Below are 18,646 nucleotides of genomic sequence, written 5' to 3'. Positions count from 1 at the left end.
AAACTCAGTGCACAAGTGAGAAACATTGATTTTGTCATAATCAAAACGGGATCAGACTCACATGGTCAACATATGGTATTGATATTGACATGTGTTCCACATGCATTAGAACTACAAATGCAAATGAGGGAATTGTCACATTCATGAGCGCTAACTTAACAAAACCACAACCCAATGGAAAAATAACTTGGTGGAATATTGACTCGATATAGTACCAAACTTCACAAAATATCGACCTAATGAATTATTAACCCTAACACCTTGTGATTTATATTTGATTTTTAGGTTGGGGGGGCAATTTATGAAGGTAAAAATAACAAGAGTATGCGTACTAGTGCACACGTGTTCCTACAAGGGAAACATTTCTTTGTGCAGGATTATCCCCTCACTAATTTCTTTGGGAAATTTGCATCAACAATTCATCTCCAGCTGTCAGCAGGTCCTTATTGACAATGACGAGTTGACATAACATAGCCTAGTAACTAACGTATGTTGGAAAGGTTGGAGGTAAGCTGTGATTACAAGGACAGTAAAAACGGCCTCTCGACTCAACTCAAGACCTTAAGGAGGAACTATAGGAGAGAGCGATTTCTCAACCGGTCAGTGGTCGCACAAGGTACGGTCCCCATGGGCGGACTTTTGGAGACAGCACTGGGATATGGCGCCCGTATAAATAACGCGAAGAAGAAAACTTCTACCTTGTCCTTTGTCTTGTTCCTCTTTGCTATCATGTGCATCTGCTGCGGCCGGCTGCGGCCCATTCTGCGCCTCTTCACCTTCCTCCCCAGGCTTCTGGTAATTATTCCCGTTGTTTCATGGTCTTCTCCCACAGCCCTCTTCCATTCATTAGCTAACCTCATTGCCTCTATTTGTTTCGTCGGGAAAAAAAATTATTATTCCCGTTCCCGGAGAAAATATCGAGATGTTTATTTATGCTTTCACTAGTCCTGCCCTTGCGTTGGTTGCACCTGCGCTGCATTTTTTTTTTTTTTTTTTTTTTGGCGTAGAAAAAAATGTACTGAAAGAATACATGGAATTCCTTTGGTTACAAGTTGTGAAAGTGTAGTTATATTAATTTTGTTTCATTGTGGATCTTGATTCCCGTCTCTGTGGAATTTGGTTAGTCTGCAGCATTTCTGTGACCGCGGAAAACATTTTCTCCGCCCAGACTGTAAATATTTCCCCCAAGACTGCTGATTTTTCTCGAGAAAGCGGTTCAAGCATGGGGTCCGTGCGTGGACCTGCGTTACACTTCGCGGCGTGGACTGGTTCGGAGAAGATTGGAAAAAATTCCAACGGTTTGATGACAGTATCTCATAGACGTAAGAAGGAGAATAATAGTGTTCTTCGGATGATTGATTTGAGTGATTTACAATGGAGAAACGAGTCAACTTGGCAGATGCGCAGGGACTTGGTGATTTCCTACTCATGTAGAAACGCTAAAGGTGAGTTCTTCTTCTTTTTGTCTTTATTTATTTTCCTTAGAAATTGGAAATTTTGCCCCAAGAGAAGAAAAAGAACAAAAGAGGACTATTAACAAATAGAGCAAAATACCTTGTGGCCTGGGAACGATAACCTGAGCAAATGGTCAAACCAAAAAAGGAAATGTAGCCGGACAAGAACAGGCACAGAAACAACAGTGCACGCATAAAGTCCTGCGAACACAAGTTGATATCCTCATCAATTACTGTAGGCGATGGGTTATTCCTGGTGGCAAAGAAAGCTACCACATCTGTTTCAGCGACTCTCCATTCTCTGCCAGCTTCAATTTGATGACATGGCAAATTTATCTTAAATTCCTTTCTGTTAGGAGTCTATTTGGATCAAAGATTTTTTTTCTAAAGAAAAAGAAAAAATAAAAATAATAAAACTCATTTTTTCACTATATTTTCTTTCTATATCAAATACTATTAAAAATAATCACTCAAAGTGGTATACTAATGTTTAATATCATTATTAAGTTATAAATTGTTATTTGAATTCTGGTTTGAGTTTAAAGTGGGCGAATTGACGGATTACATACTATGCACTAAATCAGGGATTTCGCTTTGCTGAGCACTTTATCCTTTTCAACTCTATTTCTTATATTCTGCCTTCTATTCTCAAACCTTGGTTGGTTTGTAATAGTATAAATTTTGATGGGGGAAAAATAATTAAGTTTTGACAAATACATATGCTTTGAGGGCTACTTACCCCACAATGGAATAAGTTGCTTTCCTTTGGCACCTTTAAAGAGTGCATTTTTGGTGCGTCATATACAAAATGTTTCATTATCTCATTCAGCTATGTTTGTGAAACCTTAGGTTGTGTTTGGGAGCATGAATTTCAACCCTTAGATTTAGATTTATGTATATTTGGATAAAATTCAATACAATTTTGCACTACATCCTATGCAAACCCACAAATCTAAATCCAAGGCCCGAAAACCAAGCTCTCAAACACATGGTCATATATAGTTTAAATTTTGTTTTGAATTTATGAGATGAGTTGATATTGAAGTTCACTTTTGTTCAGCACACATGTGAGTATTGTTTGTATGATTTAGTGAGTTGCCATTATAAATCCCTTACATGCTGGATTTTATCTTGAATAATAACTGTACTAGACATCTGCTCATTGTGCTCTGCTTAATAAGCACACAGTTTGGCATTGGGTTGTATGCTTCTATTTTTGTAATTTTTTTTTAATATATATAAAGAAGAATGGGCACTTAGTGTAGGATTGTAAGTAGGGATGTGGAAGAAAGGAACAAAATGTAATATGAACACACTAAAAGATATTTCATTAATAGTAAAACGGGGTACAAGACCAATAACAAGAGAAATACATGGAACTCTTACAAGAGAAGTCTTACAAGAGACTTCTTTTCCTCTCACTTGCTTCGCCTAGTTAGAGGCTGGAACCTCCTTTAAATATACGAGGAGCAAGGGAATATGCCACAGCATCTTGGAATATACCACTAACATAATCTTTTTCCTTATCTCTTTTGCACAACTTTTGATAAAACTAAAGTTGATTGACAATAACAATACAAATAAAGATAAAATTGAAAATGATACTACAAATAAAGCTAAAGTTGATTGACAATGAAAATACACATAAAGATAAAGCTGAAAATGATAATACAGATAAAGATAAAGATAAAGATGAAGATAAAGCTAGGCACACTTGCTTCAGTAGTCCTTCAGTGGTCCATTGCTTCAGTGGTCCATTCTTGCCGTGTATTCCTCCTCTTCTTTTGCTAGGTAGACCGCCATTATCTTCAGGCCTTTGATTGTCCCATGACTCTTTGTTTGTTCCACATAATAAAGTGTCAACCTGTTCATTAGGTAAGTACTATAGAAATGGGGAAACAAAACTGGGTAATGGGAGCTTTTGGCTCTCCCATCATCCTAAAAGTGAACTGGGTTGAATAAATCTTGTGGTCATTTATCTAGGTCAATCTGATTTATGTGACATAGTATTTTCCCTGTATCAATCCAATTATGTGCTAATAGGTGCGGATCCGCAAAGTGATTTTCTTTGAAACTCTATATCCTCCGTCTTGGATTTGGATCTCACCTTTGAGGTGGAAAATAACCAACAAATATGGGGACCAATAATGAAATTTAATTGCTCAACCCATTGTGCTTTTGTTTTGAAAAACAATGGCGCAGTCTTTGTCTCCGATTTGTTATGAAGGCATAGGTTCAGGATTTGTGAAGGATCATACCGAGACGGTAGGTACTTGCAAGGTACCAGAGAAGGAGGAATGCCTCCTTAGGAAAGGTCAAATGGGAAAGTGTGGGAACCCAAAGACCATTGATATATAAAAAAGAGGGTGCCTGTCCAAGTATTTTATTGGTGCATCGACTAAATTGTATTTTAAGAGGAGAAGGGACTGGAGGCCTTGGATCATTTTGTGATTTCCCTTATCAATGGTGTGGCTAAGGATGTTATCTTGGGTATCACTGGGAAGGGTCTAGACAAGTTTTGAAAAAGATGAGTAAGATGAGGATGCCATGAGGAAGAGAAGCCGGAGATGAGTTTGGGGATTTGTTGGTCTTGAGAGGAAGTCACTAAGAATGTTGTACTTCCCTTTGATGTGCTTTACTTCAAATTTATATCGTAAAAACCAGTTCGTCCATCTAAGAAGTTGTCCTTGCGGGAGGATCTTCTGCTTGAATTGGATCATCTTTGGAAAGGAGGACATATCCATTTCGGTCGTAAAAGTATGTCCAATCAGATGGAATTTGAACTTTTTTACTGCCAATATTTCTTTGAAAGTGGAGTGATAGTGTGATTTTGATTCTTTAAATGCTCCACTCTTGTATCCACAAATATGTCTAGTCCCGTCTTTTTTTTCCTCGATTAAAGTCGCGTCCCAATAAAAATCACTAGCATCAGTTAGCAAGATTCTTTTTCCTTTGTCAGGAATCTGGATTAGTGATAATTTTGTGGTCATTTCTTTGAGTGACTTTACCGCCTCTGTGTGTTTAGCTTCCCAAGGGGGCACATATTTCTTTTTCAAACGCTGGTGGAGTGGTGTTGTGTAAGTTGTCAGTTTTGGGTAAAGCTTGCCATATAATTGACAATACCAAGAAACTGCTGCAATTGTTTTGTTGTCATCGGGCTATTTGGAAAGGTGCTGAGCTATGTAGCAATATGTGGTTGCAGCTCATATTGCCTTTGGCTAATCTTCATCCCAAGAAAATCAACTATCTCAACACCAATAATCATTTTCTTTTCTGATAACATAATTTCGTAGTGCTTCACAATATTTGTGAACTGATTTAGAAGCTCAGCATGTGATGTTGTATCCTTTGAAAACAAAAGGATATCATCAATATAGATCAGGGCATGATGAAGTATGGGCTGGAAGATCTTGATCATTGCTTTTTGGAATATGGATGAGGCCACTTTGAGCCCAAATGACATAACAGTCCATTGGTAGTGGAAATTAGGTATGTAGAAGGCCGTCTTGGGCTTGTCATTTGGTTGGACGCCCAATTGCCAAAAGCCTGCCTCCAAGTCAAATTTTGAAAAGATTTGGACCTCTGATAATTGTGAAAACAGGCTGGTCCTATTTGGCAATGAAAACTTCTCATTAGCAAGAAAATGGTTGAGGGGCTGGTAGTTGATGACGAGCCTAAGCTTTCCTCGAGATTGTTCAACCATTTTGTTGACATAGAAGGCTTCACAAGCCCACTGCGACCTTGTTGGTTCAATGAGCCATTCTTTTTGAAGTTGATTTAACTCATTCTGGGCCAAAGAATAGTGCTCTAGATTCACCCCCTTGTGACTGACTTTAGTTGGGTTGATATCTTCATTCTTTTTGAAGGGGAGACTGACAAAGAACTCTGGATTCTTCCATAAAGGTTTTGGGCATTTCTTCAAAAACTCACTATGATTGTCAGCACAATTTTCTCGAATTAATCGTGTCCTAATCCCCTCCAAAGACGGAGTGATCTGGAAGAGATTAGGGGTCTTGGTCCATTGTAACAAATATGATTTAAATTTTAAACCTTGTGTTGTCCACTAGACGTTGTTTAAGTGCTGAATGATATCGAATCCAATGAGAAGATCTTTGTTTGGAAGGTTTGACCAAAATAATGTTGCCTTGATTAAGCATTATGGATGAAGCTTAATATAAATGGGTACACCTTTTATCTAGAGAATAATGGGACAATCAAAGACCTGAAGATAATGGCAGTCTACCCAGTTGAAGAAGAGGAGGAATGTAGGGCAACAATGGACCACTGAAGCAATTGTGCCCAACTTGTTATCTTTATCTTTATCTGTATTATCATTTTCAGTTTTATCTTTATGTGTATTGTCATTGTCAACCAGCTTCAGCTTTATTTGTATTATCATTATCAACTTTATCTTTATTTGTATTGTCATTGTCAGTCAGCTTTAGTTTTATCAAAAGTTGTGTAAAGGAGATAAGGAAAAAGATTATGTTTGTGGCATATTCCAAGATGCCATGGCGTATTCCTTCGCTCCTCATCTATTTAAAGGAGGTTCTAGCCTTTAGCTAGGGAGAGCAAAGACGTCTCTTGTAATACTTCTCTTGTAAGAGTTCCATGTATTTCTCTTGTTCGAATCGAATGGAGAAGCCTCAATGACTTCTTTAATACCTCTCAGTACAGTGAATTTCTTCAGGATGTTTAGAGGGTATTTGGTTTTGTCATAGACGTAATATGGGTTTGTAATCTAAGGACTCTTGGTTTGAGGGACAAGTCTATCTTCTGGTACATAATCTACTTCATACATATAGTCACGACAATCTAGGCTAAGGCAGATGAAGATTTTGGGGAAGGAGATGGAATCAACATGGTTCTGGAAGACATGACTTCTTAATTGACACGATCAGAACCTCCTCTCACAACCTAAAAGTGAATAGATCTCTTGCCCAACTTGTGGAACAAAACATAGAATCAGTCAAAGCTACCTTGCTTTTTATTAATCCAATTCTGCCAGACCAAAACACAGCCTTCCACGGCCTTCAAACAGGTCAAGGACACCTTAGGTCTTATTCTCTAATGACTTAAAGAGAAAAGGGAAGCTTATAATGAAACCTACTGTCTGGTTCTGCCCATCATTGTTCTGATGTGGAGGATTCACACTAAATGTGGCAACCACAGAGCATAGTGGGTTTGGGACAATCACCTCTATTGTGGGCAAAGAGGTCCATCACTCAAGGAGTGATGGAGGCTCCAAAGGAGTCTTTAAGCAACTTGGCTCTGATACCAAATGGGCACTCAATGTAGGATTGTAAGTAACGATGTGGAAGAAAGGAATAAAGAAAATAAAAAAACAAACATTAAAGACCACCCCAAGCCTAAACTGCCCACAATCCAAAGATTCCAAACCACTACTACCCTCCACCCAAGACCCTACCTATGCCTAAACAAAACACTGCCTAAGAAAACCCTTTTTCAGACCTTTCCCATCGTAATAGATGGAACACTGCCAAGTAGCCAATTCCTGTTGCCCCTTCTTAGGCTTGATTATGCCTCCATCCAAGCAAACTTTCTTTCCTTTTGTGTCTGCTAGTTGCATACCTTTTTTTTTATCTAGATTATGTTGAATATGACAGTATGGATCTCATTCTGCTCAATCTTATCTTCTACTTCTTCTAATTCATCATTCCTCTAACCAAGAGCTCTCTCTAGATCGTCCATTGGAGATGAAGAGTGAGCCCCCATAAATCAGAATCATCTAATCCAGAACCAAGTGCTCACAAACCTCATCTAAGAAAAGCTCTTCATCACAACCAAAATCACTAACCATGTCACCCTCATGTAATGCGTCTTCCTACTTATTCTCCAGTGAAGTTTCCCGACCAACTTTTCTATTTAAGACTGTTTTCAATCCATTTGAGTCTTCAATGTAAAATTTACCATCACTATGTTTTTTGAGGAACTTAACTGGCCCCCCATCTGCCCTGAGACTTCCCAATTGAGTCATCCCTAGTTCCCTTGTCCTTCTGCCTCCCATGAGTGTAAACTTTTAATGCTGCAGCCTTATCATCAACTTGAGGCTCCTTTACCCCATTCATCCTTGCTTCTCGTTACTAAGGCTTGCATCATCTTGATTCCCATTTTAAACAATCAAACCATTGTCCTCCACAAGAACCTCCTTATACCCACTTTCCATAGGAACCCACTGGTGAACTCATCTATCTTCAATATATCTCTTCGCCCATCTGTCTGCCCACCAATTAACTTCTTGTGTTGCTCATCCAGAGTCTACCTCTGTCATAGAAAAGGTACTACAATGTTGTTTGTCCTCTACCTCCTTCTTCTCCCCAAAACTAAGTTTGCAGTGCCCATATGTGTTTGTCACCCATCTCGGCAGCCACCTCTTCCAAACTTTGGGCCTGTGTATACGGTGATTTACCTGAATACAAGGAATGCTCCATGGAATTCTCCAATGAGCTTTGGGCATGATATCTAACAAAAAAGGCCTTGCAAAGCCTGAGTTATGTCTCAGCCTGCTCCAGAGAAAACAAGTTAGTTGGAGTGGGCTGCCCTTTAAATACATTTGAGTAAAGCCCAATAGCACCCAATGGCTGACCCAACTTCAAATTAATGGGTACTTTATTTTGTAACTTTTAAGAATCCATTTTACTGTCAATTTGTGTCATTAGTATTAGAGCTCCTGGATTGCCTCTACCTTGGTCACAGCCCTGTCATTGGTAAACATTATAAATTTCTTGTGTTGCATCTTGCTCTTTTGTCTTGTTTGTGTTGGTGTTCTGCTTACTGTTTCACTTTCGCATGTCCTCTACCTGAGTATTTTTTTCCATCCGCATATCATTTCATGATTTTGATTTAGTTTGGTGCATGTAGGTTTTGAATTTTTTGTTTACATTTCAAACAAAGGCTAACTCAATCTTGGTCCTTATTTTTTAATGTAAATTGCACATTCCAGTAATACTTTGTAATGTGTGCAGGCACATCATTATTGTCAAAAACAGGCTAGATTATGTACCCCATACAATTTTTTTTTATCACTGTGTGGTTGTGCTTGTTAGCACATATGTTATCAAATATCAATTGATTCCTTTATCAGATTTACTGCACCCATCTTTAGGATTCTGACATATAGGGTGCTAAAAGAAGTGTCCAGCAGCGTGTGCTGCAAAAATTGGAACCTCTGAATTTGGATTGTGGTGGGAGATTGCAATTATGTTAAGCATTAAATTCTCTAAGACTCTATTGCGGATGCTTAGTGAGTGAAATATACATGCCTAGAAAGGGACTTGAAAAGCCATTCACATAGAAAATGTAAGAAAACCATGCATGCAACATGTAACAGAAATAAATTATAATGGTAAAAAGATGCATAAATCCATGATCTGGCTACATTTGATTGCATAAAAAAGAAAGAGAATTGATACTAATGATGTGCTTCAGAAGAGAAGGCCTAATAGGGCCCTATCACTATCTGTTTTGTGTTTTTTGTTTGAGAAGTGGGAAGACTTGCTCATGTCTGTTTCTTCATTACCCTTTTATTGGGGTTGTCTGGAACAAACTATTTGGTATCTATGGTGAAGACCGGATTTGCCACTTTACCTTGACGGCTTTTTACACCATCACATTTAGAGGTTTTGGAAAACGGAAGGATAGGTAAGCCTTGTGGTTGCACTGCTATGGCTGTCATTTGGTGTATCTGGTGGGAGTGGAATGCTAGAATATTCAAAGGGGTGGCTACTGTTAATAACTTTCTTTGGAGTAGAGTGGTTTATCTTGCCTCACTATGGGTGTCAGCTAATGGCTTTTTTCGTCATGTTTATTTGGAAGGCCTGCAGCGGGATTGGTTGACTCTGCTCCATTGAGTTGGTTTTCAGTTTATGATGGTTTTTTTTGTTGTAATTTTTTGTTATTGATGTAGAGGGGGGATTTTTTATCCTCTCTGTTTTTTTTCTTTTCCTGTTTCTTTTTCTGATGTACATTCTTCTCTCTTCTAATAAATTTCTTTTTCTATCAAAGAAAGGAAAAAAAAAAAAAAAAAACACAATAAAGGGAGAGAATTGAAGAATTCCAACTTTTGGATCAAATGATTAATGTAGTGAAGAGAGTGTGGCGAGTCCCTATGGGTCCCCATAACCCTAGTTGCAACTAGTGTTTAATGTTTCTTATTTCAAAGTTGCCCCTCCTTGTTAGAATTAGAACTACAACACTTTGATCTTCATTAATGTTTCGATTAGAACTCTTTCAAATTAATTTGAGGTAGAACTCTTTCGAACTAATTTGAATTAGAACTCTCATTAATGCTTACATTTGAGAACACTAATTTCTATTTGATATGCACATTTTAAACACATTTTTCAAATTCCAGAATTTGGAGTACATACACTTACAAATTCATTATTTGTTATCTAAGGGTGATGAATTTGAGATGAATTTATTTATAAATTCATTACCTGGCTACTTTGAAAAGTCTACGTCTTTAGATTTGAATTTAATTTTTTTTTTAATAATAAGAGGAAGTGTATTGAGAAAGAAGAATTAGAGAATACAATCTAGGAGAGGGAAACCCATCCTCAAAAAAGTAAAAAAAAAAAAAAAAAACCAACAAAAGGAAAGAAAAAAAAAAAAACTATAACAAAAACTAAATTAGACCTGATCCTTATTAGGCCTTTCCGTCATAATTTGATTTTTGAAATATGAGAATTTTTGTTAAAACTCATTGTCAAGTATGACTTGCGGTGCGAGTACCTGCAGGCATTTTCAGGTTTTCCATCATAATTTGCTGAGCATTGCAAATTTTCCAATTTGCCCTAGCCATTTTTTGCCTTCCTTTTATGACAATCTGTATGAAATTCGTTCTCTAGGATCAGACGGCCACAAAACAATCTTATTCATCAGTTGTTGAGCTTCTAAGTGACTCATGATCCTAATGCTTTTCTTTTGCCCCACTCTTTCATTTGCGAAGCTAAAGTTCCTCCAAAGATTAAGGCCTTTATGTGGCCAGCATTCTTGGGAAAAATTAACATTAATGACATGCTTCAGAAATGTAGACCAAACAAATCTTTATCCCTTGACGTGTGTTTCCTCTGCTTTAAGAGTGGAGAGACTTGTTTTTTTTTAGTTCCTACATTGCTATTTCTCCTGGACCCTTTGGAGCAACTTGTTTAATGTTTTTGGAGAGAATTAGGTGTGTCCCTACACTTTGGAGGATTCATGCTATGAGTTTTGGGGGTTTTGGGAAAAGAAAGGAGAGAAAAGGCTATGTGGCGGTGCTCTATGATAAGGTATGACTATTTTTTGGTGCATTTGGATGAAGAGAGGTGCCAAAATTTTTAAGAGTGGCTTCTTCTTCTGACGTTTTTTTTTTTTGGAATAGAGTGCCTTTCCTTGCATCGTCATGGTTTTGTCGAATGGTTTCTTTTGGCATTTACCTATGGCTGATTTGCAATGGATTGGGTTGCTTTGCTCTAGTATAGCTGTTCTATAATTATTTGTTTTTTGGGTTTGTTAGATTATCACTTTGCCTAAAAGCTGAAGCAGTTAGGTTGTCGGCTAACGATGTATATCAAGCTTCACTCCTCCACACATGCATCCCGATAGCTCATGGAGAGATAACCACATGATAAAATAACACCCATTATAGGGAATATAATAATTTTTTAAACATCACACAATAAACATGGGCAATGAGGCTAGAACCCAGGACATCCCAGTAACTAGCTCTGATACCATATTAGATTATCACTTGAGCTTTTGGGTGTTTGGCCAACAATTTATATCAAGCTTTAACAGGGTTTTCCTGTTTTGTCCTTTTATCTTGGGAGGATATCTTATCCTCCCTATTTTCTTTCTCACATGTATGCTATACTGTTACTCTCTTTTTCTAATAAAGTTTTTTGTTTATCAAAAAAGAAGAAATACGACCCAGTTATGAAATTAAAATCCTTGCTCTACTCCTCATTTAACCTTGACCAATTCTCCAAGCCACATAACGATTAGGGACATAGTACATTATCTTTTGAGAGTGACAGATCTTATGTGGTGCTCTCATCCACCTCCATACTCAAACCACTAAATCCAATCCATGTGTCAGTTTTTTGGTGAAATTAGTCAAAATTTAGAAGCTCAATACAATACAAGCATGAAACCTCACATCTAGGGGCAGTTCACACAACTATGAGTGAGAACATCTATGTGACAGCAGAAGAACTCTATTTAGATATTTTTATCCTTGTCTGTGTGTACTTGCTCTCTAACAAGCACTCCTAGACTTGTCTTAGTTTCTTTACATAGATAACTTAAAACTACTCACTACTAAAATGTAGACGTAATATGCTAGTTTATCCAAACTGTCAATGTCCAATTCGCAATGCTATGACTAGGAGCATTATAGGATAGAAAATTGGTTTCCTTGCTTCCTTTTAGTTGGTCTGATCTTCAAATAGATTGGAAGAAGGGGGGGGGGGGGGGGGGGGCTTTCTGTAATTGTTTTGTGGTTGTCTTTGGGAGTATGTCTTATCCTCCATTCTTTTGTAATTCTCTTTCTTTTCTATTTATGGTATCCTTTTTCTATAAAAAAATATTATGACTAGGAACATTATAGAATTAAGCGCTAAGAAGTATAAGTCTAATGTTCTTAACCTTTCTTAGAAACTTAAGACCCATTTAGTTGTGAAAAACATTCTTGGTTTTCAATTTTTAGTTTTCTAAAGGACTATAAAGATTTTAGCTTACTTTAAATTTCTCAAGATTCATATTAAAAAAGGTAGAAAATAAAGAGTTTGTTTAAATGTGCAAAACAACTTTTCATTTTTTATTTCTAAATTTTAAAACAATAAAAAAAGACCAATTTTACAAAATATATATACTATAATATTTAGAACTAGAATTTTGGGGCTTGAATCCAGATTTGTGTGGATTTAGAAGAAATTCTATCCATAATCCATACAAATCAAAGTCCAACCTCTAGATTCCATGCTCCTATATGGAAAGTAAAAGTTAGAAATCTAAAAAAATAATTTTCAACTTTTCTATATAAATTTGGAAAATTGGAAAATAAGGTGGTATTTTTGTAGTTATTTGAAAAATAAAAAATAAAACTATTTTCACAAGCAAATAGTGTCAAAATTGTTTATTGCTATTCATTTATTTCATGCAAATTTTGTAAAAATGAAAAATTAGATAATTTTTTTGTAATTTTTTGAAAAAGTAAAATGGAAAATGAAAACTGTTTTTCAAAACTGAATGGGTCATTAGATTCTTAAGTTCATTCTATGGACTTCTTCATTTGATAATGATTACAAATGCATGAATATAAATAATTAAATTTTGTTTAATCAATTATAATACGAAGAATCACAAAATCTCCTGGCCAATTGATTGAGTTTTAGGACATACAACTGACATCAAATACACATTGGGTAAGAATGAATGGACTAATAATGCTTGATACAAATGTAGATCAAAACTCTCTCTCTCTCTCTCTCTCTCTCTCTCCCTCCTGCATCTATTGTATGCATGGGAACGAGCATATGCATATATAATTAGTATTCATGTAATGTGTATGCAAGCATGCAACTGACGTTGTAATGCCTCTCAATTTAGTATTTTGTGGAATTTTTAGTACAGAGAACATCAGAAGACGCTAGTCTAATTACTTAATCTACATCTTGAAACAAGTAACTGGTCAATCCTTGAGCAAAATTCCCTGCATTCAGGTCATTTTAGTTGTTGGAAAGGTGGAACAGCTTACCATGTATTGCTAATCCTCATTGGATTAGCACTTGGCACAATGCTGAGTTCTTGAATCATTTCCTTGTGCATACAAGCACATACAGAAGTGTGCACATATGCACACATATGTAACACACGGCATGCTTTGAAATCAATTATATTCCATGATTCCCCTGCAACTATGATCAGATGCATGTTTGTGGTCTTCACCATGCAATAAACCAAAATGAATTTTGAACGAAGAGCAGTTTTAAAGACATTTACCATTTATGATGACTTCATGTTGTCCTGATTGTGATATCATGAGTAAACTTTATGCCTTGAATCAAGTTTCCTCTAGTACATTTTTTTCACCACCTGCATCATCTATTGGAATTGTTTCATTTTTATTTTCTGTCATTGACCTTTCATTATAAATGCAATTGTTTTGTAGCTCCTGCACTGGAGTCGGGAAATTTCAATGCTTGTTTTTGTGGAAATTGGTTGTTAAAGGTATGGAGTTTTGTGGTTGCTTATTTGAGTCTACAATGTTTGACATAATTAAAGCTGTCTTTATTTTTTTTTTTTTATTATTCAAATTTATTTATTTATTTTATTATATTTTTAAAGATGGCATTGCTTTTCGATAGCGTTTAATGGCATTTGAACTTGAAATTGTGATTATAGCTTCTGTTAATGATGTGATGTAATGAATTTTTTTGTCCATTTAATTGGATGTTAGTATAATTGCAGAAAAAGGCAGAGGAGGTTGCGGCATTCTTGAATGGACGCTGTATCTTTCTTGTTGGTCAGTTCGTTTCTGAAGCATAGAAAGTTGTAATTACTAAAAGTTGTACTAGTTACTAAATTCTATGGGGTGTGAATTTCAGGAATGATGGGCTGTGGAAAATCAACAGTGGGCAAGATTTTGTCAGAAGTGCTAGGTTATTCTTTTGTTGATAGGTTTGTGCCTGGGCTCTGCATTGTTTGGTTTATTTGATGAATCTTTCATAAGATGCATGTGTGATTTTGAAGCCATCTGATTGATTGTAAAACAGTGTCAGAAACACATATGAGTAGGTAGTATCCACCATTTCATGGGCAATAGGTTTTTATTTTCTCATTGAAGATGCCTTTTTTATGGACTCTCCAATTTGGATCTGACTCAGCATCTTTGTGTTGCATTGGTTGGTACCTAATTGTTGAAATCTTATCCGAGTATGCAGTATTGAATTCAAGAAACCAAAAAATAAGTATTTTCGGGTAATAATTTCAAAACTAGGTAGAATATTTTGGATTACTATTTACTAGCAGAGTCGGTTTATGAACTTCGACATTGCAAGAACAAGTTCATAAGGCACTTAAAGATACCTAACAGATAAACATATTCTACTGTACATTATAATTTATGGTGTCCAAACAGAGAAAGATGTATATTGCTGTTTTGTTTTTCGTAGTTGCTGCTTTTCTGGATTGCAATTACTTCATTGCCTATTTACACATATGTTCATACTCCAGTGACAGATATGTGGAGCAGTCTCTGGGTGGGACCCCTGTGGCTCAGATCTTTGAGCAGTGTGGTGAGAATTTCTTCAGAGAGTATGAGGTAGAAACATTGCAATTATATAAGTATGTGACTTTGTGTGTATGTGTGTATTCGCACATGCATGTGGTGTACAGAACTTGCGCACATGTGTTTGCTCGTTAACTAATAGATAAAACCTTAAAGTTTGTCATGCATTATATATTTATGTACTTAACTGCAAATTTATATGTTTACATCCCTTGCCACATATAACTTATTGGCCTCTCCATCTCTTTGAAGGATTTTCAAACCCATTTCTTGATTTGATTTTGATATTTTCTTTCATGCTTATGTTTTCTTTCAACTTTTCTATACAACATAAAATCTTGAAGGTAATGTATTTTTTGAGCATATGAAAAAAAATAAATAAATAAAAATAAAAATTAGAAGATGACTCTATAGGAAGGCATCAAGTAAAACGAATGTTCAATTTTGAAACTTCTAAGAATATTATTTTTCTTATTATTTGCATATGGCCTACTTGCAAATGAGCATTCAACCAATGATTTTACTTTTTAAATGTTCCAAACCCTGCATGTTGGTATTCTACAATTGACCCCTTCCAATTGGCAAGTACCAGTTAGAATGAGAAGTGCTTTCTTTGTCTTTATGTTGAAATTAGATGGCGTGATCAATCAAGCAGAGGAACAAATATGCTCAAATGTGAATAACAAGGGTGCTAATAAAGTTTTTGGGCTAAAAATTGTAGAGTTAAATGCTCATTTTGGTTGTTGTAAAATTTTTTCTGTAATGCCCCTTTATTTTCTATACCGTGAAAATTTCACTCTATTTCAGTCCAATAATTGCACTAAGTTTGCACTGGATTCCAACAATTTAGAATGCACAGTGACCACATTAGGAAAAAAAAAATTGCCGTGACCAATATATAAAACTTTAAACGTCTGGCAGATTAAAGTGCATTAACTCTATGACTCACTGTCAGTATGAAAAGGTATTTGATGTATATTTGGGAGATTCAGTGTTGTTCTGCAGACGTTTTGCCAAAATTATTTCTCCAATCTCTTTTAGTTTAAAGACTGCTTCTTTTAAGACTGCTGTACAGCCACTGCGTGTATATGGTGACCCCATAACTGTTGAATCCATACGTAATTTTTCTTTTTGAGTTGATTTTTCTTAATATTTTATGGAAAAAAAAAGTTTTTAATTATCATGTGTGTAGGTTTAGTTTAGAAGGTTTCCATGTGTTTTTAAGGTTTTACTAGCCTTTAGGTAGGGTTTACTGCTGTAAAACATAACCATGAAAGGTGAAAAAGTTTTCAGTATTGAATAACCTCTAACTTCTTCAGGCTCCCCCTACCCTCCCATCTTCTGTTTCTATAATATATTCAAGAATCCATTTGGAGGCTACAATATTTGACCATCATTACATTCTTACGGATTAATCTAATCATTTGCATACATTTAATTTGCACTGATTTTTTTCTAGAACATATCTTTTAATGTTTGAAGGGAAAAATAGTTACCCCCTCTTTTTTTTTTCCAGAGTGAGGCATTGCGGAAGTTGTCTACAATTCCCCAACAAGTTGTTGCCACTGGTGGCGGTGCAGTGGTTCGCTCTATCAACTGGTACAGTACTACCATAAGTACACTAGACAATCTTTTAAACGTCGTCTGGTATCTTTAAGTATTGTGGCAGCCTTGCAGACATTTGTCAGTTGTTTAAATGATATCCGTGATTTTTCCTCTTGCATTTTCAGGAAATATATGAGGCAGGGGATCACGGTCTTCTTAGATGTGCCTTTAGATGCCTTGGCAAGGAGAATTGCTGCTGTAGGAACTGATTCTCGTCCTCTTCTAAGTTTTGAACCAGGGGATCCATACACTATGGTGGTTATCATTTCCATCAGTCTGAAACTGTTCCTCCATGATAATTCCTTCATTTTTTCTTCTTTGGCCTGATGTTGTAGGGATCAATTAACAATGGGTTTGAAAAATAATTAAACTGAGTTTCTTCTTCAACTTCACTGCAGGCTTTTAGGGGACTGTTTATTCTTTCAAAGAAGAGAGCTGAAGCATATGCCAATGCTGATGCAACAGTTTCCCTACAACGTATGCCTCCTCATACCCTTTTTGATCCATGTTCCCATCTTCTACCTTTGTAATTTTTTGACTAAATTGAGGTTGGGTTTGTAGCTCAGTGGTTCATTTGTTGACTTCCCAGAGGGGAGGTTGGGCCATCAGGGGTTTGTCCCCTGTTAGGGGAGATTGTGCATGTGCAGGTGCCTTAAAAAAATTCAATCATATGAACAAGAGAAGGTCGCTTTGTTTGTTTGACTAAAACCTGGTCTTGGAAATTACTCCAAAAGAACTCTAAATTTCTTGCAACTACTTCACTGTGTAAGCAAAATTTCCTTACGACCTAGATGAATGCGAATGGACAGGTGTTTAGAAAACAGAATTTTAAATGAAACCATGGTATATTTTGTGAATTAGATATTAGCTTTGAATAAAATTTGAATGATTTTTCAGATATGATGGCTAACCTGGGTCTTGAAGATATATCTGATGTCACACCAACTGCTATAGCGATGGAGGTTTGTCTCAATCCTCCAATTACTTTATTTCTGCTCTGGTTGCACGAATGCAATTTGTGTGGACCACCCTTCAAGTACTTGGATGAGTTCTTTTTTTTCTTTTTATTTTTATCTTTTAAAATTTTTGGGTGGTGTTGGAATCTGTTTGTCACAGTCCAGCCTTCTGGATAGGTCCATGGATGGGCCAGGCACGGACATTTTTAAAGACATGTTGATACTTGCTAGCAATTTAACTTCCTCTCCTCATATTGGGAATAAATAAAGAAATAAAATAAATTGATGATTAGAAATAAGCAACAATTTTACTTATTAATTTTTTACGCCTCAGTTGATCTGTATACTCTTGAATGGTGCTAGGTACTCGAACAAATTGAGAATCTTCAAGAGCGCAGCAATGGCATGTCCGCGAGAATGTTTCCTTAGCTGAATATTTCTTGGTTCTTGTTTCTCCATCAGCCTGTTGCTATTTATGTGCTTTATATATTTAGTTAATCAATGTATTATCCTTGCTCAGTACCCTGAAAGAACCACATAGCATTGCATGGCATGTATAAATGATACAAATGCCCCAGCTATACTCGCATCTTTTGTACTTATAATTCAGTGTTAAGCAGAAAATGACGTGTTAACACAATATGTGATGACTTTACCATGTTTAGTGAGAGAGCAAAATGATATGGTAACACGATGATGCGTGATGATTTTACCATGTTTAGTGAGAGAGAGAGAGAGAGAGAGAGAGAGAGAGAGAGAGAGTAATTTAAGAAACTAGTTTCATGGCTATATTGCTAATATGCGCAAGGGGTGCACAAATGGCAGCAGCTAATTTCCTTCCACCTCTAACTGCTGTTCGTTCAGGAGATTGGGAATTGTCCTCACTGGAAGCTTTCACCTGCATTCATAAACAATTACACTTGATCAAGTTCCATATCATCGTGGGAAACCTGAGCTCCACCAAGGCCTTGCTTGATTGCCCTATGGGTGGTTTAATCTTTTGGCGTCATTCCAGTAAAGCTGTGGATAATTTCAGTTGGTTCTGCATCAAGGAATCATACATTCTGAGGGAGGAGCAATCTATTGCAACAAATAACTAAACGACCCAAGTCTATCCATGGTGCAACTATCATTGGAAAGGGGGAAAAATGGTGATGGGTCTGTGTTATAGACTTCTTCTGAGCGACCACATTGTCAAATGAGTGCAGATCTCCATATATATATTTTTCATATGATGAAATGCTCTATGTGCATACCTTCTCACATGTACTCGAATGAAAGAAAAGAAGCTCCATTCTTTTCTTCCCCTCCTTTCTTTTGGTATGTGTATTATTAGTGGG

The 18,646-nt window shown here is 36.4% G+C and overlaps 1 protein-coding gene across 1 annotated transcript; it reads left to right on the top strand.

Moving 5' to 3' along the window:
* The first annotated feature begins 563 nt into the window (after nucleotides 1-563).
* On the top strand, nucleotides 564-17,946 carry LOC131161889 (shikimate kinase, chloroplastic-like). The gene is made up of 11 exons (XM_058117904.1): nucleotides 564-795; nucleotides 1,125-1,445; nucleotides 13,627-13,685; nucleotides 13,926-13,980; nucleotides 14,063-14,135; nucleotides 14,691-14,778; nucleotides 16,262-16,344; nucleotides 16,476-16,605; nucleotides 16,749-16,827; nucleotides 17,248-17,312; nucleotides 17,670-17,946. The coding sequence occupies exons 2-11, from the start codon at nucleotides 1,223-1,225 to the stop codon at nucleotides 17,733-17,735; spliced, it is 921 nt and encodes a 306-aa protein (XP_057973887.1). The 5' UTR covers nucleotides 564-795; nucleotides 1,125-1,222; the 3' UTR covers nucleotides 17,736-17,946.
* The last annotated feature ends 700 nt before the right edge of the window (nucleotides 17,947-18,646 follow it).

This window comes from Malania oleifera, chromosome 8, assembly GCF_029873635.1.
Source record: "Malania oleifera isolate guangnan ecotype guangnan chromosome 8, ASM2987363v1, whole genome shotgun sequence".
In the NCBI taxonomy this organism is placed as follows: domain Eukaryota; kingdom Viridiplantae; phylum Streptophyta; class Magnoliopsida; order Santalales; family Ximeniaceae; genus Malania; species Malania oleifera.
The sequence above is the reverse complement of the archived record's forward strand: the minus strand, read 5'-3'. Positions and strand labels throughout refer to the sequence as shown.